At 37.5% G+C, this 27,680-nt stretch overlaps 1 protein-coding gene across 2 annotated transcripts in view; it reads right to left on the minus strand.

Annotated features, from left to right (window-relative positions):
* The window catches only part of VAV3 (vav guanine nucleotide exchange factor 3), a 453,372-nt gene that overhangs the window by 199,621 nt on the left and 226,071 nt on the right, over positions 1–27,680 (minus strand). For both annotated transcript variants that reach the window (XM_072644176.1, XM_072644175.1), the window contains exons 6-10: positions 23,454–23,546; positions 22,413–22,481; positions 19,136–19,239; positions 13,899–13,998; positions 3,269–3,364 (exon numbers count right to left, since the gene is read on the minus strand). In XM_072644176.1, the coding sequence (XP_072500277.1) occupies positions 3,269–3,364; positions 13,899–13,998; positions 19,136–19,239; positions 22,413–22,481; positions 23,454–23,546 (462 nt within the window). The remainder of the gene's footprint in view (positions 1–3,268; positions 3,365–13,898; positions 13,999–19,135; positions 19,240–22,412; positions 22,482–23,453; positions 23,547–27,680) is intronic.

Genomic DNA, 27,680 nt, shown 5'->3' on the forward strand with positions numbered 1-27,680 from the left:
TGTAATGAATCATATATAGAATCTAGCAACACGAAAGCACTTCCTGCAACATATATGCAGGTCAGTGAAGTGGATTTTTTCAACCATTCTTTTTCACAGGAAAATCAAGAAGAAATTCTGAGAATTTCAAAAATATATGTTAATGACAAAAATATATACAAGCATACATTGCACACAAAAATATTGGGTTAAAATGGTTTTTTTTTTAAAGCCTGAAGTATTGCTTACTTTAAAAAAAAAAAGTCACAGCTTCCCCATACTTGAGTAGGGATTTGATGACTCCAAAGTTATAAAAAGAACCTCTCAGTTTGTTCCTCTGGACATGTTTTTAGTTCTCTGATGCCTTGGGCACTGATTGACTACATATTCCCAATCATTTTTTCATAAACCACAATTTGATTATGTTACCTTCAGTTTGGAGCTCATAAATGTTTTAATGTACTTTTAAGAAATAATCAAGGTTTGGGTTTTTTCTGATTTCTCAGTAGAACAAAATATAGATGACTAATATTTTTATGGACATACTTCAAGAAATTTAATATACAAGACGTACAAAGCAAAGCAGAGTCAAAAATTATATTTCCCATACAGGTGGTAGATCTTTTTAAGATGACATTTCACAACCATCAACAAGGCTGACAGCCTAATACAGTAAGGCATTTCTTTGAAGCAGAACTAAATGAGTCTCCTGGCACAGCTATCAAATTAAATTTATAAGACTCTCCACCCTCATTACAGGGCTAAGTGTGGAAACCAAGAGCTTTGTGGGTTATAACAAGAATCATCTTAAAATAAATAGGTCTTATTGCCATTTAGTATAGCAGAAAGCATTTCAGAAGATGGCAGAGTCCAGTTGAGTTTATCCTGATGAAGTAAGGAGACTAATGTTGTTACTTCATAAAACTCTCAGTATGTCACCACTTTTTTAAAGCTACAAATAAACAAAATCTTAAGTGCCTCGGGGTGGGGAGAAGGATGCTTGATGATCCCTTTCAGTTGCTGCCAGGTAGAGAAATGCCAAAAATACAATAAGAATTTGTCAAATTCCACTCCTTCCAAGATGTATTTACTAAGCCCCTACCATGTGTGAGGAACTGAGAGAAAGAAGACAAAATGAAAATAACTCTTGCTCTCAAGGAACTTACAGTCTATCGGAAGTGGGGAGGAACTGAACATGTAACTGGAAAAGTGGTCATATGCATTGAAGAAGAGGAGTCTGGTTGGATCAGAAGAATCTCTTATAAAATTGAGGAATTTCCTAAGCAACCTGGTAAAATTGTAGGGTGTGGGCCATCATGAGTCCCTGACCAGGTTTATTGGGTTTAGACTACCTAGAAACACATTAGTTTTGCATATTGATAAGCTGTTGCTACCATAGTAATCCTGATTATTGTGAGAGATTTGGGGATGTGAGGGGTTTATTGACTACCCATTCCAAGCCTGTAACCCCTTTATGAGAGTCTCATAGATCTTTGGGGCTCATCCAAGTCTGTTCAGTTCCTTTTCAATCAAGTTAGCTTGTCCTAGTATGGGGTGAGTTCAGACCTCCATTTCGAAGGCACTCTGTTTTACATGGGTTGTCTAAAGAAATTTGGAGATGTTCTGTTTCCTGTAAGAGTGGAAAAATTTTTTGTCCAGATCTCTATCCAGAATGCTCTATGCATATGCAGGGTTATACTGGAGAAATGGATGGGTTATCCTTATGTGCTGAAGGGACCCATGGTAGGAATCTTCATCTAGGATAGTTCCGTTTCTTACTGGAGGGTAAGAAGGTAATATGCAGTTAACCCCAGACAAACCGGTCCCTTTTGCAAGAGACCTACAACTGTTGGGAGTTCATCAGGTACCAGGCTTCAACTATGAGGATAAAAGGATACAGGGAATTTTTTTCATTCCTTTTAACCATTTTCTTATTTTTGGTTGTTTGCTTTTATTTTTTACCTTTGTTTTCTTTTCCTAATTTTCTTTGGGTTTTTATACTCATCAAAGAAACAGTAAAGTCCTGTAGAATTAAGAGCCCCAAAGAATGAAGAGGCAGACTTTGTTCATAGGACACAAGAGAGGATTGTTGATCTTGAAGGAGCCAAGTACTAGGCCTTCCATGTTTGCTTTCTTCCACTGGCAAACACCCTGTAATTTCATCAGTTTGATTGTGGATCTCCTTCAATTTGCTCAGGAGCTTCCAATATATCCTATAATTTTATGATGTAATTTAGAAATCTCCTCAATTTGATCAGTGATTCACCTAATCTACCACCATCTCCTTCCATATGATATTTTGAGGAGAATATTAACAGCTAATAAAGGGATCAAGGAAGGCTTGCCATAGGAGGTAGAACTGTTGCCAAACCCAAAAGGAAGCCAAAGATTCTAAGATGTATAGGTAAGGAAATATTTTACAGAAATGGGAATTAATAAGGAATGATTCTTTTCAGTAAAGCAATTTCTCCTTTTTAAGGAATATAAGCCTTCATCGGGATCAGGGCTGCAGGAAAATGTGGGTTTTCCCAGCTTGAAGGAGAAGTTGAAGGACTATGAAAAGACATACTGTGGAGTCAGGAATTCTAGAGTTTCCAGGGAGGAGTGTGGACATGGAATACTGTGGGGGTAGCCAATGGCAAATAAAGGACTGAACTATCCTGGAGTGATTATAATTAGGAGCAGCTAGACCCATGCCTATCTTGTTAATCAACTTAGGTGATCTCCTTGAACAGAACTTGATATATGCCTTGAAAAATGTGCCTGCCTCCAAGCCCTGTTGTGATCTGATGAATTTATCCACTCTCCTTTTCATCCTCACTCACCCTTTCCCCCATCTCTTCTATCCTCTCATTTACCTGTTAAACTGTTCCTACCCTTTGAAGCCCTGTTTCATGCTGTTTGTACTTTAATGACAGTTTTCATCCAAAGATAAGCTAATTTTTATTGTCTTTTGAGCAACGTTTGCTCTGGAGGGTGTGAGAGAAAAGGGCAAATGAACTTATGTGGGACTTTGTTAAGAGTATACTATGCAGTGTGATGGTTGGAGAAAAGAAAACACTTTTCCCTAGTCTGGGGCCCTGGGCTTATTGAATTCCTTTAATAATCAACATTACAAAGTTCCCCAAAATAGCAAGGAAAAAAGATAATGTGAACCCAAAAGACAAAATGCCCTGCTGACTTTATAGAAAAAGAAATAACAAACCTAAGCGTATATTAAGCTCTGTAGCAACATCCAATTTCTTCAAAGCAGTGGCAGCAGATAGGGGAATCATTTCAAATCACATACCTGGAGAAGGAGATGATACTTCAGAACCCGCTGCATGGGAACAACAAGCAAATCTCGTAGAGTGAATTTCCCGTTGTTTGCCCTCTTGGAACATTCCTAATGAAAGATTTGTTCATTAATAAAGTATCTCTGTATGAAGGCACAATTCTGGCTCTCAAATTGGGGTAGGAGGCAGAGGGGTGTTCTTTAAATAATCGGCAATTGATTTTGTACTCCAAATACAGCGAGTACCTTTGTTATATAGCATATTCTTCTCAAGCTAGCCATAGTTGGTATTATCCTGAAGTAGAATAGAAAAGGGGGTAGGAGAGAAAAGTGTGGAAGATTCCCTCTTGAAAAAAAGAAAGAACAGAAATAATTTTGCTAAAAATAGCTCGTCAGGATAATAGATCATGCTTCAGATCAAAATATCATGGACTAGGTTTGGGCCGGGACAAGGTATATGGACTTTTCTTCATATGTGTAGGAAAAAGAGAAGATTAAAAAAAAATAAGAGGTAGCAAATAGACACAAGAAGTAAGAAAATCTAAATCAAATCATTTTGAAAAATTAAAATGAGAGTGTCTTTTAAATTGTCTGTTTCTTGTCTTAAAATGAGCCTTTGTTGAATAGAAGCTGGGAGAGGGCTAGGAGCCCCAGGTCTTTCAGGCACTATTAGAGGGAAGTCCCAAAAAACAAACGAGTTTTGATAAAGTAGGTTGCTATCTAATCAAAGACTTGACATGTAGGATATAGGCCCAGGCATACTGGGCTTTTCAAAATGGGAACAAAAGCCCCAGAACATCTGAAGCTTTCCAGAATTGGAAGGGATCTCCAAGGTCATTTAGTACAACATACACCTAAACAAGAATCCTCTCTAAAATTTTTCCAGTAGAATATAAGTTCCTTGAAGACAGGAACTTTTTTTAAAATAGGTATTCCCAGTGCTTAGAAACATGATTTGCCCATGGTAGAACCCTAATAAAATTCAGTGATTCTATCAGTATTCCTTAAGTACCATGTGCTAGGCACTATACTACTTGTTCACAATACAAAGGTAAAAATGAGACAGTCCCTGCCTTCAAGGAGATTATATTTAGGGGAAACCAACATATACACATATAAATAGATACAAGATCTATACAAAGTAAATGAAAGGTAAATACGAGGTACTCTGAACTGAAGATCCATGGTCTAGCAACCATTCAGTCCGCTAAAAACAAACAAACAAAAAAACCTTCCTTCTTTCCTGAAGCAATCCATTACTTATTATTTCTGGCCATCACTACCGAATAGGAAAATTTCCCTTGTACCATATGGATCCAAAATCTGCCTCTAGATAACTTCACCTGGTGCTCCTAGATCTGCTATTGGGAGCCAAACAGAAAGTCTAATTTCTTTATCACAAGGCAGTTTTTCTTAAAATGTGTGCAGAGAACTGTAATCCCCCTCAGTCTACTTTCCTTCAAGTTTAACATTCTCTCTTCCTTCTTCTGACCCTTGTTTCCTTAAATCCTTTGCACATTCCCCCATATTTTTAATATCGGGGCCACCCTCTAAGGGCCAAAGCAGCATGAGGATTGGTTTCTTAGTCAAAGGCGTGAACCTGTGGTCTCAGACTGCAAAGGAAAGGAGGGTGAAAAAAATTGAACTAGATTCTTCTCAACTCAGCAAAGAGGCTCAGAGTGAATTCCTCTCGTCTTTCCTCCTGGTTCTGCTTCTGATGCTCCAGGCCTACCCATCATGCTTCAGCTGCCTTTTCCTGTTGAAGTTTCCTTATCCCATCTGTCCTTCTCACCTGGGGCCATTTTTCTGCCACTATGGTCCCCTCCTTCCATTCCTCCTGGAAGCTCAATTTTGAGAAGGGGCTCAGGTGAGGGATCCTTCTTTGCTCTCCCATCTCCTACCCTTTTCAGCTCCCTTTGATGTGTTATCTTCACCCATTAGAATGTAAGGTCCTCGAGGGCAAGGACTTCCTTTTCTCATGCATTTGTATCCTCCATACTTTGCACAGTGACTGGATCATACCAAGTTTTTAATAAATGGTAGTTGACTTAACTCTGTCAGATAAAAACAACCCATAATCCCCTCCATCATGACATTTACAGTCCACTAGGGGAGAAATGATAAGCACACAAGGAGCTATAATATGACATAAAAAAAATAATAGAAGTACAGAATGTCTCTACATTTCAGGTAGTGTTGTAAGGGGACTATAAGCAATGTTCAGCTGTAAGTTCATGTGCTTTTAGGATAGTTCTATATGGCCCTTTGCTTTTTTCTTCTTCTCCTATCCTGTATAAATTGTTTTAAGAGATATTTCTTATAGTTCACTTTCTCTATTAAAACAAATTAATTCTTCCAGCAAGACATGATTCTGGAACCTCTCATACCCTCTCTCTGACCTTTCCAATGTACTTCTTCATTTCCTAATAATAAAAAACATTAGCTCATATTACTATGGCACTCAAGGGTTTACAAAGCAGTGTATATAACTTTTCTTATTTGATCCTCACGTATTCTTACAAGGTACATACCAACAGGGACCATGTCCTCAGGAGCTATGCCACCCAGTTTCATGCTCTCTGGGACAGTGCATTCTCTTCTTCAACCAAGCTGTCTTCTAAGCTACAGCAAAATGCCCTATCATTTTCCACCTCTTGCTCTCAGAACTGAATCCAATCAAAATTACCATTTCCTCTAGAAAGATCTTGCCAATGGATTATCCTTTTGTTTTACTCTCTATCTCTGTGACTCCCCAAACAAAACACCTGTCCCTAGTTACTACTCCCCTTTATAATGTAATCTCCATGAGAGCAGGTAATTCTTCAATATTGTGTTTGGCACAAAGTAAGCATTTAAATGGGGCAGCTAGGTGACACAGCTAATTGCACGTCTGGCCTGGAGTAAGAAAGACTCCTCTTCCCCACTTCAAATCTAGCCTCAAACATTTAGTAACTGTGTGACCCTGGGTAAGTCACTTAAGCCTGTTTGCCTCAGTTTCCTCATCTGTAAAATGAGCTGAGAAGGAAATGGCAAGTCAATCTAGTATCTTCGCCAAGGAAACCTAAATGGGGTCACAAAGAGTTGGACATAACTGAAAAATGACTGAACAATAACAAAAAGTGGTTAAATAGCTTTTCATTTATTCCTTTATTATTATGCCCATTTTACTGATAAAACCAAGACACATAGAAGTTAAATATTTACCATGATCATATAGTTAATGTCAGATGTATGATTCATACCCAGATCCTTTCTGGTGCTAAGTCTAGTGCATTTTCCACCATACCACACTGTATTTCTCTAATACTAATCTCAATCCCAGACACCCCAAACACTACACATATTATCAACTCTGCGAAGACAAGAATCTATGTTGTTTGCTATTGGGGGCACTTAGATGTTTATTCAATTGAATTAAGCACATCGTGATATTTTACTTTGTTGATGAAAAGTTTAATTTGTATCCCAAGGAGGTTCCTAAATCTTTAGATCCTGCTCGCCCAAAAGGAAGCTAATTATGAGAAGCGACCTCCCCACTCCTGCTTGCACTGAGCACTGAGCACTGAGTTCTGAGTGACCCTTCACTCTTCACTAGTTATTAAATTGGTGTGCTCCGGATCTCCCCAACTAGACTGTGATCTTCTTGAGGCCAACAAATACATTTTGTTGCTAGCACTTGGAGCACCCTGCAACACAGTAAGCAGCTGATTAACTCTTTCCCAATGAATCAATGAATAGACAGTTTTGTCTACCAAGGATGTTGGAGTGCCATCTCATGGCCACTTGCACAAACTGCCACTGCCTGATCCTAGCAACTCTCAGGAGGAAGGCAAAAAAAGAAAAGAAAAGAAAGAAATATGAGCGCATCCTGCTAACTACCTCCTGTACTATGACTGATGACACTTCATGGACACTTAATATAGACCTGTTGTTTGACTGATTTCTAAAGAGTCGCAGAGACAGGAAATAAGTGTGAAGGTGATATGTGTTGCAGAAAAACCTGCGATGGGTCCCTACAAGTTTATCTCTGTCAACACAATGGCCCTGGGAAAGCTTCTAAGAGCAGCTGGGATAAAAATGAGGAAACTCCAGGAGTCTGTTGGGGCTAGCTTGAGCCCTCCAGTCGATTGTTAAATGTTCAGTGTGAGCATATGCACTTTAGAATTCACCAAACTCTATAAATTAGGGTTTGAATTGTTATTTTGGTGATTATCGAGCTCAGAGGTATCATCAGCTCCCAAGTAATCAGATTAAAATGTAATTAGGGAATACTTAACAAAATAAATAAAAATCCAATAAAACACTGAAAACATTACATTTCATAACCAAGTCAATATAAGGCCCGCAGAGAACTCTATGGACGATTTAGGGGTCCCCTTTTCTATTTGAGTTTGACATCACTGGTCTAGACATAGGAAAGTAATTAAGAAAAATGTGTCCTGTGTAAAAAAATTTTTTCCCTCTTGAACCAGTTGTTAAACATTTATCAGCATATCCCTGGAAAACTGTCCCAGGAACAATGGATGCTGGTTGACTAGATTCAGCTGAGGGTAATCCCAAGAGAACTCAAAGGCCCTTAGTTTCTTGTAACATTTTCTTCTGTTGGTTCTTATGGCCTTGCTTTGAGAGGAAACTGAACTAAGCCCAGTCAGGGTGATCACGATGGATGACTGAAACTTCTTTCACATGAAGAGTAAAGGCTGAGGAAAAGTAGGGCTGGGGACGGCATTATAACAAGGAAATTCAGACATTGAGAGTAGAGAAGTAGTAGAATGCAGCTAGCCAATACCAGGAGATAGATAGATGGATGGATGGATGGATGGATGGATGGATGGATGGATGGATGGATGGATGGACAGATAGGTGTAGGTAGGTAGATAGATAGATAGATAGATAGATAGACAGATAGATAGATGGACAGACAGACAGAGACAAGAGAGAGGGGAGAGGAGGAGAAAGGGAGGAAGGGAGAGGGAGACAGAGAGAGAGAGAGAGAAAGAAAGTATTGAAGACCAAAGCATAGCATGTTCCCAAAAAAGGGAATGGAGAGAGGCAAGGTGTGGCTTTTAGGCTGCAAAAGATTGATAATAGGTGATCAGCAAAAAGATGGGCTAGTCAAAGAGTGGTACATGTGAAAGAGAGCTGGCACTAAAATCACAGGACCTGGGTTCAAATCCCACCTCGGTCTGACACATTCTAACCATTTGGTATTAGGCAAACTACTTAGCTTATCTGGATAGCAGAGAAAGTGGAGGAATGGAAGTCATAAGAAAACTGGAAAGGCATGTTGGGCAGGAGAGTAGTTATCCAGGTCTTTGAATGCCAAACAGAGGATATTCTATTTGATAGAGAGGTGATAGAGAGCCACAGGAAGTTACTGAGTAGAGGAGTAGCATGGTCATAGCTGTACTTTTAGGAAGATCACTTTGACAGCAACCAAGTAGAAGATGGACTAGTGCTCTGGAGAGACTTGTAGCAAGACCACCCAGCAGGCTATTACATTAGTCCAGGAAGAGGTGGTTGAGGGCCTGAACCAAGGTGTTAGCAATGGCAAAGGAAAGAAGGGGCCATATGCAAAAAAGAAATATTACAAAGTCAACATTGACAGGCCTTGGCTACAGATTGGAAATAGGGAGTGGGGAGTTGAGGATTCCTCATTGACTCTGAGGAGTGAGGAAGGTATGAACTGGAGTGCTTGGCTGTGGGACCTTTGGGAAGGAGACAGATGTAAGAGACATTGGAAAGGTAGAATGAATTAAACTTGGTAATGGGTAATAAGGGGGTTGGAGGGTAGAGAAGGAAGAATCAAAAACTGCTCTGAGGTTATCAACCTGAGTAATTCAGTGACTGGTGGTACCCTCAACGGACAGAGGAAAGCTTGGAAATAGTAGGTCTGGAAATAGTAGGTTTTTGGGGAAGGGGATAAGTTCTGTTTTGGACACTCCACTTGAGTTCTCTATGGGAAATTCAGAAGGGGATATTCAAAAGGCCATTGATAATGGGTGACTAGAATTCAGGTGAGAAATTAGGGCTAGAAATATAGTTATGTGGGCAGCTAGGTGGTGCAATGGATAGAGCATTGGGCTTAAAATCAGGAAGACATCTTCGTGAGTTCGAATCTGGCTTCAGACACTTGCTAGCTGTGTGACTCTGGGCAAGTCACTTAACTCTGTTTGCCTCAGTTTTCTCATCTTTAAAATGAGCTGCAGAAGGAAAAACCATTCCAGTATTTTTTCCAAGAAAAGCCCAAATGGGATCACAAAGAGTCAGACACAACTGAAACAACCGAACAATTAAAAAATACAGATTTGGGAGCCATAACTCTTGTAAGGAATAGTCTTAGAGATAACCATGGTTATACATAGATAGAGCAAGCCTCAGCATCAAAAAAACCTGGGTTCAAGTCCCCTTTTTGACACATACAAACTAAGTGACTATCTTTTGCCGTTCTTTCTATCTCCAACACATAGTAGGAGCTTAACAAGTGAGCATATAATACAACCATTTCACAAGTGGGTATGTATTACAAGGCCCTTTTGGTGATAGCAACATGAATCACTTGGTAGGTAACTGGCTCATCTGAATAAAGAAAATTAACTATTCAAGTAGGTTGGGTAATAAGAATTAGGAAATGGTTCTAAGTTTATTCATCTTACAGAATATTTTCCTCCAAGAGATGAACACCAGAAATCACTTCAGTTGGGGCATTTACACTTTTTTTTAAAAGTCTTTGCAGGTGAAAGCCTATTACAATAAACTCCCAGAAACGATCTCAATTCTTCCTGCCCTGAAATTCCATTGTATTTGCTACTGTTGAAAATAAGCTGGCCATGGGCCTAGACTTGATTATCTTTGAGTTCTGTAGAAATTCCCATTCAAATGCTATTTCTCAAAATGGGATTTGACCTCTGTTATAATCACATTTCTGACAACTTAATACATTTAAATCAACAGAAAATTCATTATAATGGCCCAAGATCCCATCTTTTCGCATTCCCCTGAAAATGAGTGGCTAAAGCACTTTCAACAGATGATGCAGAAGATCGAATGTAGCTACCTGATTGTTAACAGATAGACCAATTTGAAAAGGCTAACTGCAGAACAACAGATCTTGGTCTATTCAAGTCTGTTCAAGACCCGGAGAGGTCTATTGAATGGAGCCATTACCATAGTATAAATGCGAGGACTGCATTTGAATGCCGACACAAAACCACTGTTCACCTGTTTCTTGCCATGTATGAACAAACAAATTTAATCCAAAGATAACAGTGAAGCCTTACTGTAACCAACCATTTCTCTATCCTCTCTCCTTTGGTATCAAACATGATATTAATACTGCTAATTCAGAAAATAAAAAAGCTTTAATTTTAATTCTTTTATGTGGAAATGTTAAGTGGACAGAATGGTGTAATGGGACGCATCATGACATCTTAGAATTAGAAGGGACCTCAGCGGTCAACTAATTTAGCCAGTAAGCAAACAAAAATATTCCCCAAAATGCATTTATTAAGTACCTAATACGTTTCAGGAACTATGTTAAGAATTTCACAAACATTATTTCGTTTGACTCGCACAATAACCCTGGGTGGCAGGTGATGTTATTATTCCAATATGTTATCAATATTATTATACTGAGGAAACTGAGGCAGTCACAGGTTAAGTGATTTGCCAGGTATCTCATAACTAGTAAGCGTCTGAGGCTAGATTTGAACTCAGATGGACTCAGCACTGTGCCATCCAGCTGTTCTATATCATGACTACTCTGAGATGAGTGATCCCTGCTATTTCTCACATAAGATACATCATCTCTGGGAATTTTCCCTGGCTCCCTGCCCCCCCCCCCCCATGCCTAAAAATATCTCCTTCCTCTTCTCCACTTCCTGGTTTTACTGACTTCTTTCCAGTCTCAGCTAAAATCACACATACAGGAAGCCTTTCCAATTCTCCTCCTCCTTCTGTTGATTATCTTCAGTTTATCCTGCGGCAGCTAGGTGGTGCAGTGGATAGAGCACCAGAGCAGGAGTCAGGAGGACCTGAGTTCAAATCTCACCTCAGACACTTGACACTCACTAGCTGGGTGACCTTGGGCAAGTCACTTAAGCCCAATCTTGGGTCACCTCATGCTGATGAATATCTGGTCACTGGATTCAGATGGCTCTGGAGGAGAAGTGAGGCTGGTGACATGCATAGCCCTCCCTCACTCAAAACAAAGTTAAGTACTAGTCATGTCATCATTCCTCTGATGGCGTGTTCTTCTTCTGCAACGAAGGACAAACACACACATCTCCAGTTTATCCTCTGTCATGTTTGTACATAATTGTCTACGTGTCCTGTGAGCTCCTTGACAGCATGGGCAGTCTTTTGCTTTGCTTTGTATCTCTAACCTTTAGCACAATGACTGGCACACAGTAGGAATTTAATAAATGTTTATTTACTCAGTGACTGGTGCTCACCAAGTTACTGATGGGAGACCATCAGTGAAGGAATACCTACTACCCATCCACCTACTTCATTCCCCTTTTTGCATTATTCTGACTTTTAGAAATTTATGGAGTATCCATTCAAGTCTAAATTTGTCTCTGGGAACTCTAGCCCAAGGTTTCTCATTCTGCCCTCTCAGTCCAAACAGAAAAGCCTATTCTTATTCAATACTTTGATACTCAACACTTCCTCAGCGCCCTCAGCTGTGTCTCCCCTCTGATGAAGGGGTAGAGGGCAGAATAATAAACTCCCAAAATTCCCTTTACAGAGGACTCTGTATTGTCCAGCTAATTCCATTTGTCATCAGCAGTTCTGCTCATTTCCAACTCTCCTAGCATCATGCTCCATAGCTGAACATCATGCCCCAACATGGGTGCCCTCTTGTGATCCTGTGCCCCTTTTGTTTCCTTTTCTACATCATCCTTCCCCTTTAGATTGTAAACTCCCGGACATCAGGGACTGTCTCTTTTTCTTATTTTTTCCCCAGTGCTTAACACAGTGCCTGACATATAGTAGGTGCTTAATATAATATATATAGAAGGTGTCAGCCCTTCAAAGTCTTAAAGATGGCTATCATGAACCCATCAAAATTTCCTCCTCATCAGGCTAAACATTCTCTGTTCCTTTAATCCTCTCTTATGTGGTATGAATCTGAGGCACTTCCCCATCTTCGTATACGTTTCACCTATCTCTGAATACTTTTCAGCTTAGCAATACCCTTTTAAAAACATGGCATCCGGAAATCAACATAATATTCCAGACGAAGTCTATCCAGGGTAGAGTACAATGCTATTTAATTCAGTTAGAAGTCCCAGACTTGAATCTTGTCTCTTTTACTACTACCTGTGTGATGACGGGCAAATTATTTAAACTCTGTGAGCTTCAGGTGTTTGTTTGTTTGTTTTTTTAGTTTTTTCATTTGTAAGATGAGACTGTTGAAATAGCATGTATAGTACCAGGATTCTAAGTTCTGCTGTTCATCTCTGATGGAAGTTCTCTACTGAACAATGAAAAAGTTACAAGAAGCCTTTTAACTAGGAAAACATCATATCCTGAAAGGGCATTTCTATCTTGGTTGTTTGGAATTCAGAATGGATTTCCCTACAGAAATAGAAGTTAGTTTCCCCAGACCAGGCCACAAAAGGTTATTTAATCCAAAATATTATAATATCTAAGGTTCTCTCAAATATATTCTTAGAAGCATGTTATAGAACCATCATATAATACCCTTAAGCTGAATCTGAGTTACTATATCATCATAGATAGCCCTTTAGAAGAACTGCTAGATTCAGGGGCAAGTGCAAAGCACAGCCACATATTATAAAATAATCAAGAGCTTGGGAGATGGGAATTACAGAAATACCATATTGGTACCTTTTCCTTAAAATATTTTAAATCTAACTTAATGCAGTGGATAGGGCAGCTAGGTGGCACAGTGTATATAGAGTGCCAGGCCTGAAGTCTGGAAGACACATCTCCCTGAGTTCAAATCTGGCCTCAGACACTTGCTAGCTGTGTGACACTGGACAAGTCACTTAACCCAGTTTGCCTCGGTTTCCTCATCTGTAAAATGAGCTGGAGAAGGAAATTGCAAACCACTCCAGCATCTTTGCCAAGAAAACCCTAAATGGGGTCAGGAAGAGTCAAACACCATCGAAAAATAACTAAACAACAATATTACATGTATATTCAAATCTCTTCTAGATTACAGGACAAAGGAATCATCATGATATATATATATCTTATATATATATATATATATATATATATATATATATATATATATATATATATATATATATATACACACTTTAACTTCTCACTTATGCCTAGCATATAGCCTTACAGGCAGTAGGCATCAATAAATATTTGCTGCCTACATATATCTATTACATAAAATAAGGTTTATCTGTTTTCTAAAGCAGACTGATCAAAAATAAAAAATTTAATAGGATCTTGACATTAGATTTAAAATAATAATTAGAAAGTCTTATTTTGTAATTATCATTTATATGTTATATATTTATAAATCATTTTATCATATTATTTGTACATATCAGAACCTTTGTATATACCAGAAAATTGTACATATCATAACAATTCTCATAGAAGTTTATTTCACTATTTTTTTCTATATGACATTAAAAGAAAAAGGTAAGGGCACCTCGAGTTTCAACTTGACATCTTCTTTTGTCTTAGAAATAAAGTCTAAACCAGAGATGGCTGACTCCACTCCGCTGCAGTATTGCCCATAAATAACCAATCTGAAAGGTAAAAAAAAAGGACAAAAAGGGAGAAAAAAGAAATAGAAATGAATAACAAAGGACCAGAATGAAATGGAAAGCAGAGAGATAGAATATCTGTCTACATAAAACCACAATTAAGAAAATCTACAACAATTAACTACTAATCAACCTACTAATTGGCTACTAATCAAGTTAGCACTAACCACTAAATAACAACTAATCAAAAAATTAATAAATCTTTATTAAGTGCCTCCTGTGGCAGGCACTGTGACAGCAATTAGAAGTAGTTAGGTGGTGTCCTATGGTTAGAATCCTGTACCTGGAGTTAGGAAGACCTGAGTTCAAATCCAGACTGAAATATTTCTTAGCTGCCCGACCCTGGGAAAGTCACTTAACCTTTATTTGCCTCAATTGTAAAAGAGCAAAAATAGCAGGACCTATTTTTCACTTTCAGGGTCAAATGAGAAAATGTTTCTAAAGCACTCTGCCTGGTGCATAAATTATTATTATTATATTCATTATTGTTTATTATTTATTTATTATTTGTTATATTTATTATTATAAATTGTTATTGTTAATAAATTCTTATTCCTTCCCCTTCCCTTCCAACCCCTCTGACCCTCCTGCCCCTTACACACCCAGTTAGAGAGCCATAGTCAAAATAAGAAAGTACTTATATATCCATGAATGTGAAAACATGAATTTGACCTAATACAATTGGAGGCTCATCAGCTTTATCCAGCTCTTAGCACATTTCCTGGCACACAGTAGGCACTTAATAAATGTTTATTGATTGATTATTGATTATCAGAGGTACATTAAGCATTGAGATTGTTTTTAATAGTCACTTTAATTGTGATATATCTGAGCTGCAGTTTTCCTATGTACCTTGATAGCTGTCATCTGTGCCTTTTCACAGGTGATTCACCCATGCCTGGATTATACTCCCCTTACTCATCTGTACCTAGCTTCCTTCAAATCATGTCTCATTCACCACCTTCTTCATAAGGCCTTACTCAGTCCTCTCAGTTACTAGTATTTTTATTTCATGATATTATAGTATATTATTTTATATTTTGGAGAGAGAAAGAAGGAAACAGGACTGGTCATTTCATTAGCAAGGGAAACTCCCATTTCCTACACAGAAAAATTCCCCTTACCATTATAGATCAAGGGGAGGGGCATTAAAAAGGTTAAATGCACAGAGTCACACAGGCTGTATATATCTGGGGCAGGATTTGAGCCCAGTTCTTTCTGACCAAGGCCAGCTCTCCATTCACTAGCACACATGTAATACTTTCTTCTCTGTATACATATTGTATACCTCAGCCCCACTTTTGGTTTTGTATAGCAGACCCCTCACCCTTGGTAGGGAGTGAGTGTTCAAGCTCAGGTTTTGACTGGAAGAGACTAAGGAGAAAGTCAAAACAGACCAGTCAGACACGAGAAATGTGATCAAGGTCAGACCGGAGAAGATGGTATCCATGCGTGTTCCCTTTGCAGGATTCTCCCTTGCTCAGTGAGTAATGAGTAAGCCATGACAAGTAGCAGGCAGAGGCCCCTGTCAGTAACAGAACACCAAAAAGAAAAGAACCAGGCTGCTGTCAGCCATACCTAGTACCATATCCTGGCCACAGCAAGTATTTAGTCAAGGTCTGATGAATTGAATTAAATGTATAAAATAAGGAAAATAACCTAGATTTCAAGAGTGGCTTCTGGATTGATTTCCCTTTCAATCGAAGAATCACTGAAATCCCTGAGTAGTAATGACATGAATAAGAACTCACATTTCTAAAGAATTGTCATGTTTACCAAGTACTTCCCAAAAGTTACCTATAAAGTAAGTAATAGAGACTTTCTGGTTCCCATTTAAAAGAGAAATAAAAGGCAATGTTCAAGTTATGCCCAAAGGGCTATAAAACTGTGCATACCTTTTGATTCAGCAATACCATTGTTAGGTCTTTATTCAAAAGACATCCATAAAGAGGGAAAAGGGTCTATTTGTATAAAAATATTTACAGCAGCTCTTTTCATGATGGCTAAGAATTAGAAACAAGGGGATCAGGTATATGTTTGTAATAGAATATTATTATGCTATATGAAATAACAATCAGGACGAGCTCAGAAAAACCTGGAAAGATTTCTTTGAACTGATGTACAGTGAAGTAAACAGAACCAAGAGAACACTGTATACAGTAACAACAATATTGTTCAATGAAGAATTGTAACGACTTAGTTTTTCTCAGTAGTACACTGATCCAAAACAATCCCAAAGGACTAATGACAAAGCATACTAACCAACTCCAGAGAAAGAACTGATATCGTTTGAATACAAACTGAAGCATGCTATTTTTCACTTTCATTTTTTCTTTTACTCAAATTTTCTCATACAAAATGACTAATATGGAAATATTTTACATGGTTGCACATGTATAACCTATATCTAATTGCTTACCATCTCAGAGGAGATAGGGAAGGAAGGAGGGATAGAATCTGGAACTCAAAACGTTAAATAAAAGTGTTTTAAAAAATAAAGAATATATGTTCCTTGAACATAAAAAGAGCATTGTTTAAAATAAAGGTAGGTCCAGGAGAGGTGGCTTGCTCAGACTGACAATTTAGTCTCAGTAAGAATGTCTAAGTAACATTATTTATAGAAGTGTTTGGAGTTTCATGTACTTTAATAGGGAAAAATAGACCATCACAATTAATTTTCAGAAACATGCTAATTGCAGAAGCAGCATGATACAGTGGGTGCAGGGCAGCTAGGTGGTACAGTGGATAGAGCACTGGGCTTGAAATCAGTAAGATTCATTTTCCTGAGTTCAAATTCAGCCTCAGAAACTTACATGTGACCCTGGGCAAGTCAGTTAACCTGTTTGCCTCAGCTTCCTTTTCTACAGAATGAGCTGGAGAAGGAAATGGCAAGTCACTCCAATATTTTTGCCAAGAAAATTCCCAGTGGGTCCTGAAGAATCAAAAACAACTGAACAACACAGTACATGGGATAGAGTCGCAGCTAGGATTCTAATCTTCCTCTCTCCCCTTAGATATTTAGTAGTTATGTGACTGGAAAAGTTATTTTACCTTGCTTTGCTTAACTGCAGAATAGGGATATTAGTATCCTACCTTAGAGAGTTACTATGATAATCAAAGTACTTCTTGAATATTAAAAGTGCTATATAAATGTAAGTTATCAGAAGACCTCCCTATTAATACAGAAATTTGTTTTTATGTTACTAATCTGTTCAGGTCAGAATTTAGAGATATTACTTAAATAAAGATAGAATTTGCTGGTATACAGAAGCCAGTCCTTTTACATATTTTTGATAATAATAGTGACTCTATCTATACACCCGCCTTTCTAATTCTCTGTCACTTGTTGTCTCCCTCTGCCCCTTCCCTGACGGCAGGGACAGTCTTGTTTTCTTGTTTTTGTATCCCTAGTCCTGGCACACTAAGTACTTAATAAATAGGTGTCCATCATCAACCTATCTATTATCTATCTACCTATCTTCATATGAAGATAAAATGAGATAATATGTAGGGTACTTGGTAAACCTAAAAGTACTATATATTATTATTATTACTATTTCCCTATGGCTCCACTCAACAAACTAAAAGGCTTCTCCCTGGCCACCACCCCAAAGTGTATTTTCTCCTTTTATTTGAATATAAGTTTCATAAGGTTAAGGACTGTCGGTACATGTGTGTTTATTTCCTAAATTCAGTGCAATGATTAGCATATAGTAAGAATTTAATAAATATTCATTCAGTGTATCAGAGACAGTAGTAGATTCTCTGTATAGTCTCACTGGGTTTTTTGTGGTTTTTTGGACATTTTTGCCTTTTTTTCCTCAACAGAACAAAGGTGCCGGTGTGATCAGAATTTCATTCATGAAAACATCCCACCTGTCTTCAGCTAACTCCCTTTAGAATCTTCAGTTTTGAGCTCCTCCTACTTGACTTTCTCTGAACTCCTTCAAATCTGTTCTCCCAACATCTAGCTAACAGGTCAAACGCTGCCTATAATTTCCTATCTATCTTGAATTCCCCTCCTCCCAAGGTTCCAATGGTTTACACATCACTGACCAGTTTTTCCTTATGGGAAAGAATTATGATCCAAAGTACAGCTCCCTAAACCTTCTTACAATTGAAATTTCCCAACAGGGTAAGCCAAAAGTTCTCAATGATTTGATTTTTACCAGAAAGACACCTCCAGAAGATGTTCAAATGGTTGGATTACCTTGCTACGTCTCATGTCCTTCCTCTGGATCAGTTTTGTGTTCTCTTTCTAGAAGGCATCATTCAATTCCTTCTTCTCACATAGATGGTCTATTATATATTCTTATAATTACATAACTTGGGTTCTCCTGGCATTGGACCACACACAAGTCCTGCCATTCTCCCACTGCTGTATTTCTATAGAGTGCTGTAACTATTGTGATACAGCTGTTACCACTCCACTCCTTTTATCTAACCTATTCCTTTTGGGTATGTCATACACTGCCATTGCTATAGCCCAGTCATGGGTCACATCCCATTATGTCTCAGTAATATCTATACGGGTGAACTTTCCTATTTTCATTAATATCTCTATTTTATTTTGTTAATTACCAATACTCTGTATATTGCTTCACAGTTACATGAAATTATGACTCTTATTGGCATTCTTCCTTGAAGCAAAAGTTAACAGTTTTCTTTAAATTACAGGACATTTGAATGAATTAATAACTAGCATTTACCCTATATCACAGTGATTCTGAAAGAAAAGAAAAGATGCACCCACAATGCTGTAAGAATCCATTATCTTAAGATTAAGAATTTAGCATTTAACTGACTAGAACATAACCAGATTTATAGGAGGCTGACCAAAAAATAGAGAATTGTCATTTCAGTCTGGACACAAGGTGCAAATGTTTCCTATAGTGGTGCATATCTGGTCAAATGAGGAATGCAAAGGTTAAAAATATTGAAAGTTACTTTTCCCTTTAAAACTCTGACCATATGTTGGCCAACCACGATTCCAGAAGGCTTAGGAAGGAAGAATACTACTCATCTCCAAACAGAGAGTTTTTTTTTTCAGTTGGGGAAAATATAGGTAAAAGAGAAAAATAAATGCTTATTAATTGAAAAAGTAATTTTAAAAAGGTACCTTTCCTTGTAGTTAATGAAAATTTGATATAAATTCTGGTCATTTTTATTGACAATGGAGTCATTAATCTCTTGTGTCAGGCTTCGGTGAACTTTCACCAGTTCCTTTGAAAAAGAAAATAACAGAGCATTAATAATCAAATTCTTTAAGAGACCACCTTTCTTAGCCCACCCCTGTCACCCACACCCCAATAATACAGAACTCAAATTGCGGTTGGAGTTGCTGTTCATCACTGAGTTGATTTATTTGCCCTCATAAATCTGCCAGTACCAGGGTTGTAGATATATTTTTAAAGAAATAAATCACACACAGGAAACAGCAGACTTTGCCTTGAAATGTCAGTGTCCATTCAACAAGAGAAATTAACTCATTAGTTATTAAGAGCTAATTTACCCACCATGCAAAAATATGTGTGACTCCTTTTTATCTACTTTCTAATCATTTATAATATTTAAATAAAATTAGTCAAGTACTTAATGTTTTATTGACAAGAGAAAGTAACGATTATGTCCCTGGGTGTGAAAAATTAGATTTGCACGTTGGTCAATTAGTGATATCCTTATGCTAAGCTAATAGCAGTCACACTAAATTGCTTAAAACATCAGACAGTTAATGGCAGAAAGAAAGAGCTAATAAATTTGACTAAATAGTCGAGTAGAGCTACTCAATAGGCAAAAGTTCACAATTTTTCTGAATGACAAATAATTTCTAAGCTTCAGACGGAAAATGCATGTCACAACTGGGAAGAGATAGACACCTTTTCTATTTGAATCAAGGACTTGATTTTCACATTATCCACTCCTTGGTGCCTTTGAGTATATCTTGGCCTAAAAGACTGAATTTTTGCATAGGAGAACAGAAATAAAACCAGAGTTATTTGTCTTTGTCATTTTGTTGAGGTAACTATAAAATCCACAATAATTGGAATGTCAAATGGTTCCTAAGATCAGAAGCTATAGTCTAGGAAGTTCCACATCTCAAGCTTTCTAGGACAAGGATTATTTTTTGTGTGCTGAAAGGCAATTTGACATCATGAGTACTTCTGTCCACTAGGCGAAAAATCAATGTGTGTGCATGGGAAGACATAAATGAACTGAGGCAGAGTAAAGTATGCAAAAGCAGGAAAACAATACATGAAATGACTACAACAATGAAAATGGAAAAGCAACAAAATAACCACAACTGAATGCCACAAAATCATTATAACCAAGCTTGAGCTCAAAGAAGAGATAAGGGAAGGACTTCACCAGCTTCTATGGGTGTAGAACACAATACATATCAGAACTTTCTCTATATTTTCATTAATTTTACTGAATTGTCCTCCCACCTTTTTTTTCTTTCCTTTTTATAAGGAATAGCTGTCTGGGAGAGAGACCATGGGGCTTAATATATTAGCACATTTTTGGATAGAGTCTTATTTTATATAGCACCTCAAGGTTTCCAAAGTGCTTAATATATACTATCTCATTTGAGTATCAAAATAACCCTATTTTTGTTGTTCAGTCATTTCAGTCATATCTGACTCTTCATGATCCCATTAAGGTTTTCTTGGTAAAGATACTGGAGTGGTTTGCCGTTTCTTTCTCTGGTTCATTTTACAGATAGGGAAACTAAGGCTAACAGGGTGAAATGACTTGTCCCAGTTCACACAGTTAGTAAATGTCTGAGGCCAGATTTGAACTCAGGAAGATCGGTCTTCTTAACTTCAGGCCTTATACTCTATCCATTGTGCCACGTTGCTGCTTACAACAACTCTATAAGGTAAATGATATTTGTATCCCCATTTTGCATATGAGGAAACCAAAGTAAAATAATTTTGCAGGCACATAGCAACTAAGTGCCTATGGGAGGATTCAAACTTAGACCTTCCTAGCACCCTACTCATTATAAGGCATATGCAATTAGCATCTTCCTGAAATTAATTCTGAGTAAGCCATGTACTTGCCTCTATTTCCTTGTTAAAGCACAAGAAAATCCAACCACTCCTCTAAATAAATTCACTTGGGCATTCTTACTACTAAAATAATATGTGCAAAGATAAGGTATTTGGGATCTGCCCAGCACTTGAAGGCAAATGTCTGAATGATGGACATGGCAAAGCACAGAAAAGTGAGGAGAGAATGGGACAGTGCACTGGGCGCAGTGGCATGAGGATTAGGCTGCTCTGGATCAACGTAAGGATGAAGAAAGAGGTAAGAAATGTTACTAAAATGGCATGACCAGTTATCTCATAGACCATATTCCTTTTACAATGGATATAAAACATATACTACTAAACAGGATGATGTCTTCTGAATTCTTTCTTTCATGAAAAAGAGGAAAGTAGAAAATTGTCTTCCTCCAGAGAAGGGGGAATTTATATTGAAGTCTACCATCTTATAGACTATAATAATTGAATGTATGTCTATTCCTTTATACTTTGCCTAAATGGTGACCAAAATTTTTCTTTAAAAACTGTAAGGCACACATGGGAAACACAAAACACAAAACCTCTATTTTTGGGTCTGTAACTGACTCATCGTGTGACCCTAGGAAAGTAAGTTCACCTTTTTCTATACCAGATTCATGGATCCTAATACGTTCTACCTACTTCGTAAGATTGCTGCAAAAATGAATGTGTCTGAGTACATAACTAAAAGATTTTAGGATAAGAAGCTATATGCAATGGAGAATAAATTTTGTAACTTCATAACAGTAAAAAAAAACTGTAAGGAAAACATCTTATAACTATAAGGTAAATACAGAAATGGATAGAATGTTTAGCTATAATAACAGCTAAGATTTACAGAGTGCTTCAATATTTGCAAAATAACAAACATTATCTTATCTTATCCTTACAACAGCCCTGGAAGGTACACGCTTTTGTTATCCTCATTTTACAGATGAGAAGACTGAGGTACAGAGAGGTTAAGCGACTTGCCGAGAGCTACAAAATGTGAGTGGCTGAGCTGAATTTGAGCTCAAGTCTTCCTACTTCCAGCCCTACTCTCAATCTTTTGTGCCACCTTTCTTGCCTTGACAAGAAGTTGAACAGGGACTGATTTCCTTAGAAAGTTCTTAGGATGGTGCAAATTCTCTGGTGAATGACATTGAACATAAATCTTTGTGCCCCAAAACATTCTGCAATTACATACTGAAATGTAGTAAGTAAAATAAAGCAAAGTGAAACCAACAAAGAAATAAACTTATTCCCAAACTAACATGTTTTATGTGTTTCTCATGACATCTTCTAAAAGCTTATCTACATCTTCAATTTAAACTACAGGATCTTACTTACAGGAATGTTGATGAATACAGTATCGAACTCTGTAGCTGTCAGAAATCTTTTCAGTGGTGTCATGAAATACTGTAATGAGACAATGCAGATGCTACTATTATGTTGGATTCTTGTTTTCTAGTTCACACGATACCCTTCTCAATCAACCATCCAACCATCAATTAGTTGCTGAGCACCTACTGTATATTCAACACTGTGATAATAATCCCCATGGGGACTACAAAGGCATGAGACGTGGTACCTGCCTTCTAGGGATTTATAATCTAATTGAAAAGACAGGGTGTGTATACATGAAAAGTTAACAAACCACATGTGACAGTTAATATATTGTAAGAGCAAAATGAGTAGGGTAATAAATGAAAAATAAAACAGATATATAACTAGGGCAAAGTGATCAGGGCTTTGTACCACAGCACCAAATTGAGAAGTCACCAAAACAGCATTTAATGCCCTTCAGAGTAGAAAAAATAGAGTATAACCTCTAGTTAGCAAGGATGAGTAAGATAAGAAGTTACTTTATGGCATGCTTTTTCCTTAGCCCTATCCTATTTCTTATACTCCATCTCCCATGAAAAATAATAACAGTAGTGATAGCCTATATTTATATAGCACCTAGGCACAGTGCGTAGTACTTTACAGTTATCACCTCATTTTATCCTCACAACTACACTGTGAGGTAGGTGCTATTATCATCTTCATTTTACAGATAAGGAAACTGAGGAAAAGGTTAAGTGACCTGCCTGGGTCACACAACTAGGAATCATCTGAAGTCTAATTTGAACTCAGGTCTTCCTGATCAAAACAGGTCCAGCACTTTGTCCACTGCTCTCCCTACCAGCCCCTGGTTGTGAACTCCTTGGTTATAAAAATTGCTAGTTTGGGCTCTGGGAGAAAGTAAGATTTTTAAAAATATTTAAAAATTGATCTGTCCTGTGATATTTTCCAAAGCAAAATGCCAGATAAATGAAAAATATAATGTGCATTTCTTTTGACAGTATCAACTTCAGGATTTTGGCATCCACAAAAATGTTAACCACTTACTTTTTCTATTGACTCCAACGTTTCTGTATACTTCTCTTCTGTCTGTTTGATCTCTGCAAGGCAACAGCTTCGTATATCATTTTCCAGACACTTCTGCAATTAGAAATGAACAAAATGACAATATTATTTAATGTACTATAACTCCCTGATCTGTTCAGTATTAGAATCAAGAAAAAGTCTGATTATTCATAGGTGTTCAAAGTTTCAACTCTAAAAAATGACAAGTAGTTGATACTAAATATCAATTGTAGAGGATCAGAAAGCAATTTTCAATTTTGAAACAGGGCAAATAAAAAAAGAGAGAGAGTTGGGATAGTGTGGTAGAAAAATCACTGGGCTTAGATCCAGAATATGTTACTACTTACTAACTAAATTCTAGGGGGAGGGGGGACTGAATTTATCGGAGTTTACTTTTATCATCTGTAAAATGGGCATAATTATGCTGTAGACTTCATGGGATTGTTATGTGAAACAAACAGTAAAAAGACTGTATAAAGTGATATATCGTTATTAAGAACAATAATTGGAATAAGAATAAAGGTAAATATATGTTCCTTTGAAATTAAAGAGTTGGCCTGGTACAGGGTGAAAAAAATACAGAATTTGAAGTTAGAATACTAGGGCTTGAATCTCAACTTTGCTACTTTTACCTGTATGACATTGGGAAAGTCATTTAATCTCTATGGACCAACTAGTTTTCTTATCTGTAAAACATGTGTCGTGGGGAGAGAGGGGATTAGATGATCTTGAAGACTCCCAGCTGTAAAATCTATGAATTAACTGGTTAGAATTCCATATCTTTCACTTGCTATCTGTGTGACCCTGGGCAAGTCACTAACCTCTCTGAGTCTTAGTGTCCTCATCTGTAAAGTAAAGGGGTCCTTTCTAACTCCAAATTCTTGAAACTATGATTCTAAGCCTTTTCTTGCATATTTTTAGGAAATCCACAACCACTTCCAATTAGCAACTTTTTTTTTCAAGACGTGCTTCTCTATGTGCATGATGACTGCTTCTAGAAGTTCCAACCAAAGCAATACTGAGAAATTGTACAGGATGAAAACTTCAAGTACTTTTCCAAGAACTGGAATCTTGGGGTCTGACTTCTTCCATGTCTTACTTAGAGGGGCCACTCATGCTGCCCTATTCCACACCAGTAAATCTTGTTGTTAGAAATAGAGGGAGGTAGGCCACTGGAGCAATTTTCCCAGGTGGGCCAAGTTTCAGTAACATAGAATGGGAAGGAGTTCAGGTAAGTCATGCAAATGTATTATAGGTTGTTAAACATAGAAATGTGGCATGGAGCAGGAAAGAGAGGCAGGTGTTATAAGGTAGCCACGGTATGGTTTCACCTAACTACTCTTTCCAGTTCTATGTTAGAGTACTTGTTTTTCTGGTCTCTATCTAACCTCCAGCTAAAATGGACTACTGGCCATTCCCTAAACAAGTCTGTTGTTAAGTCATTTCAGTCATGTCCGATTCTTCATTACCCCATTTGGGGTTTTCTTTAAAAAAAAAAAAAGAAACTGGAATGGTTTGCCATTTCCTTCTCCAGTTCATTTTACAGGAGACTGTAGCAAACAGGGTAAAGTGACTTGCCCAGGGTCACACAGTTACTAAGTGTCTGAGGCTGACTTTGAACTCAGGAAGATGAGCCTTCCTAATTCCAGGTCCAGCATTCTATCCACTATGGAACCACCTGGATGCCCCTAACAAGTCTGTAACTTTCATATTATCCCACTTTTGCTCATACCATTAACTTCTTATGCCAGCAATGCTCTTTCCAACCATATTTACCCTTGAAATTTCAATTGCTATCTCCTTCAAGAAGTCTTTCCTGATTCCCCATCTGAATCCCTTTTTGTACCTCTCTTATGTATTGTCAGCACTTCAAAGTTTCTATGATCATCTGGTTTAACAGATGCTAAAGTTTTCCAGACATTCCTGACTGTGAACAAGATGTGAGAATTATATGAATCCATAGAAGAACTTGGGGTCTACTCAACAGGACTAGGGCCATTCCAAAGAAATATCAACCTAATAACACCCTTGGAGAAAAGAGAGTCAAATAAAAATTCACAATGCCCATATTGTGATATAAATTTAGATGGACATCCCATTGAATTAATTCATCTGTACATATAGCTTGGATGGGCAAAGCAAATAAGCATAAACTTCTTCCAGAAATGAACAGGAAGAGAATGGACTAGATCATTTATGTGTGAATAGATCCCCTCTGAACTGAATGCTCATAAAGGATAGGAACTGTGTCTTATTTAGCTTTGAATTCTCATGGATGTTTAGTAAGTATTTGGTGAATTAATATTTAAATTGCTGATAATTATCTTAAATAAATGGTAAGGATGAACCTCTTTTCAGGAGCTTTAAAAAAAATCTCAGCATGATTTAGGATGAAATAGTCTACAATAGAAGCAAAAACAGAATAATAGAAGAAAATTGCCTTAATGAGGAGAAAGGGTTTAAATAATAGTTTCTAAGGAAGGCTGAGCCACTAAAAACAATTAGGTCTGAAATTAATTAATGATATGTTGAAGATTATTCTGAGTTACTTGGTATACTGAATGCATACTGGGAAAGATTATGTGTCATGCTGTTTACTAACATTTATTCAAAAGAGTTCCCATTCAAAAGAATTCATTAAAAAACTGAATTGATGTGAACTAGACTGTGAAAGAAATAAAGAAGGAGAGAGAAAGAGGGAAACAGAAAGGAAGGAAGGAAGGAAGGAAAGGAAGAAGGAAGGAAGGAAAGAAGGAAGGAAGGAAGGAAGGAAGGAAGGAAGGAAGGAAGGAAGGAAGGAAGGAAGGAAGGAAGGAAGGAAGGAAGGAAGAAAAGATGGAAGGAAGGAAGGAAAGATGGAAGGAAGGAAGGCAGCAAGGAAAGAAGAGGAAAAAAGAAAAGAAAAAACTAGCAGCAAGATACTAAAAATTCTCAAATATTTCAATTTAAAGATTGCATGCTAGAATGGCTCCCTTCATTTTTAGGAAAATGGAAAGGTTGCAAAGGTTGAATTAAGAACATACGTTTTATGAAACTGCACTGGCATGTTTTTGGTTGGGGAAATTTGATTGAGTTAAAAGACACTACAAATTCTGAATAAATAAAGTATCACCTAAAGAGTGCTGAAGAGGTTGGATATAATCAGGAGTCACGGAAAAGAATCAGAGTAAAGGAAGTCATCAAAGAAATGTATGAACCAAAAGGGTGATGGACTAATGCTAGTCATTTGGACAGAGCAACAGATAACAGGTAGAAAGCCCACAGAGTCCATTCGAATCCTTGTGATATCAAGAAGTGACAAAAGCTCCCAGAATGGAGCTTTCCCCTATGGAAAATTGAGGGCAAGACAAGGAACAGGAATTAAATAGGATGAATAAGCTATACCCTAAATAGCTTGGTAGAACACTGGGCCTACAGTCAGGAAGACCTAGGTTCAAATCCCATCTCAGACACTTAGCTGTGTAACCTCTGGCAAATTACTTAACTCTCTGTCTGTCTCAGTTTCCCCAATTGTGAAATGGGTATCATAATAATATCTACTTCATAGTGTTGTTGTGAGGAGCAAATGAAATAATCTTTATAAAGTATTTAGCACATTGCTTGACACATAGCAGGTGCTTAATCCTTACCTTACCTGCATCCGAGGGGGACTGTTCACATCAGTAAGGTCATATACATCATTGAGCATTTGAGTATGTTTTCTTTAAAATAACATAAACAATGCACAATTTTAAACTCTAATTTCTAGGGAAATGTTTTCCAAAGGAGCAATATGGAATCATTTTCCTAGGATAGTCTGAGAAAAGAAGTCAACAGTTATGTTTTTGAGATGCCTTAAGGAGTTGTGCCTAGAATTAGATGATTGAGCAATGGTCTTTTGAGAACCATTCATGTCCTTAGAGTTATGATCCCGAGGAAAATATAAAAATGTGCAAGTGACTCAATCCTACCTTTATTTATTGTGATAAATGTAAGTAAGATCACCAAATCAGAATCACCGAATCTGGAAGTTCTACAGAGCTCCCACGACTCACTAGTCAAAGCCACCAGAAAAGGAAAGGAACAAGCATTCGTTAAGTGCTAAGCACTTTACAAATATTTTCTTACTAGATTCTCCGAAGAACTCTGTGCAAGTCACAGAACCTCTTTTGACTTTATTTCCTCATCGGTAAAATGATGGGATTCAATTCATTGACCTATAAGGGTTTT

This window comes from Notamacropus eugenii, chromosome 2, assembly GCF_028372415.1.
Source record: "Notamacropus eugenii isolate mMacEug1 chromosome 2, mMacEug1.pri_v2, whole genome shotgun sequence".
In the NCBI taxonomy this organism is placed as follows: domain Eukaryota; kingdom Metazoa; phylum Chordata; class Mammalia; order Diprotodontia; family Macropodidae; genus Notamacropus; species Notamacropus eugenii.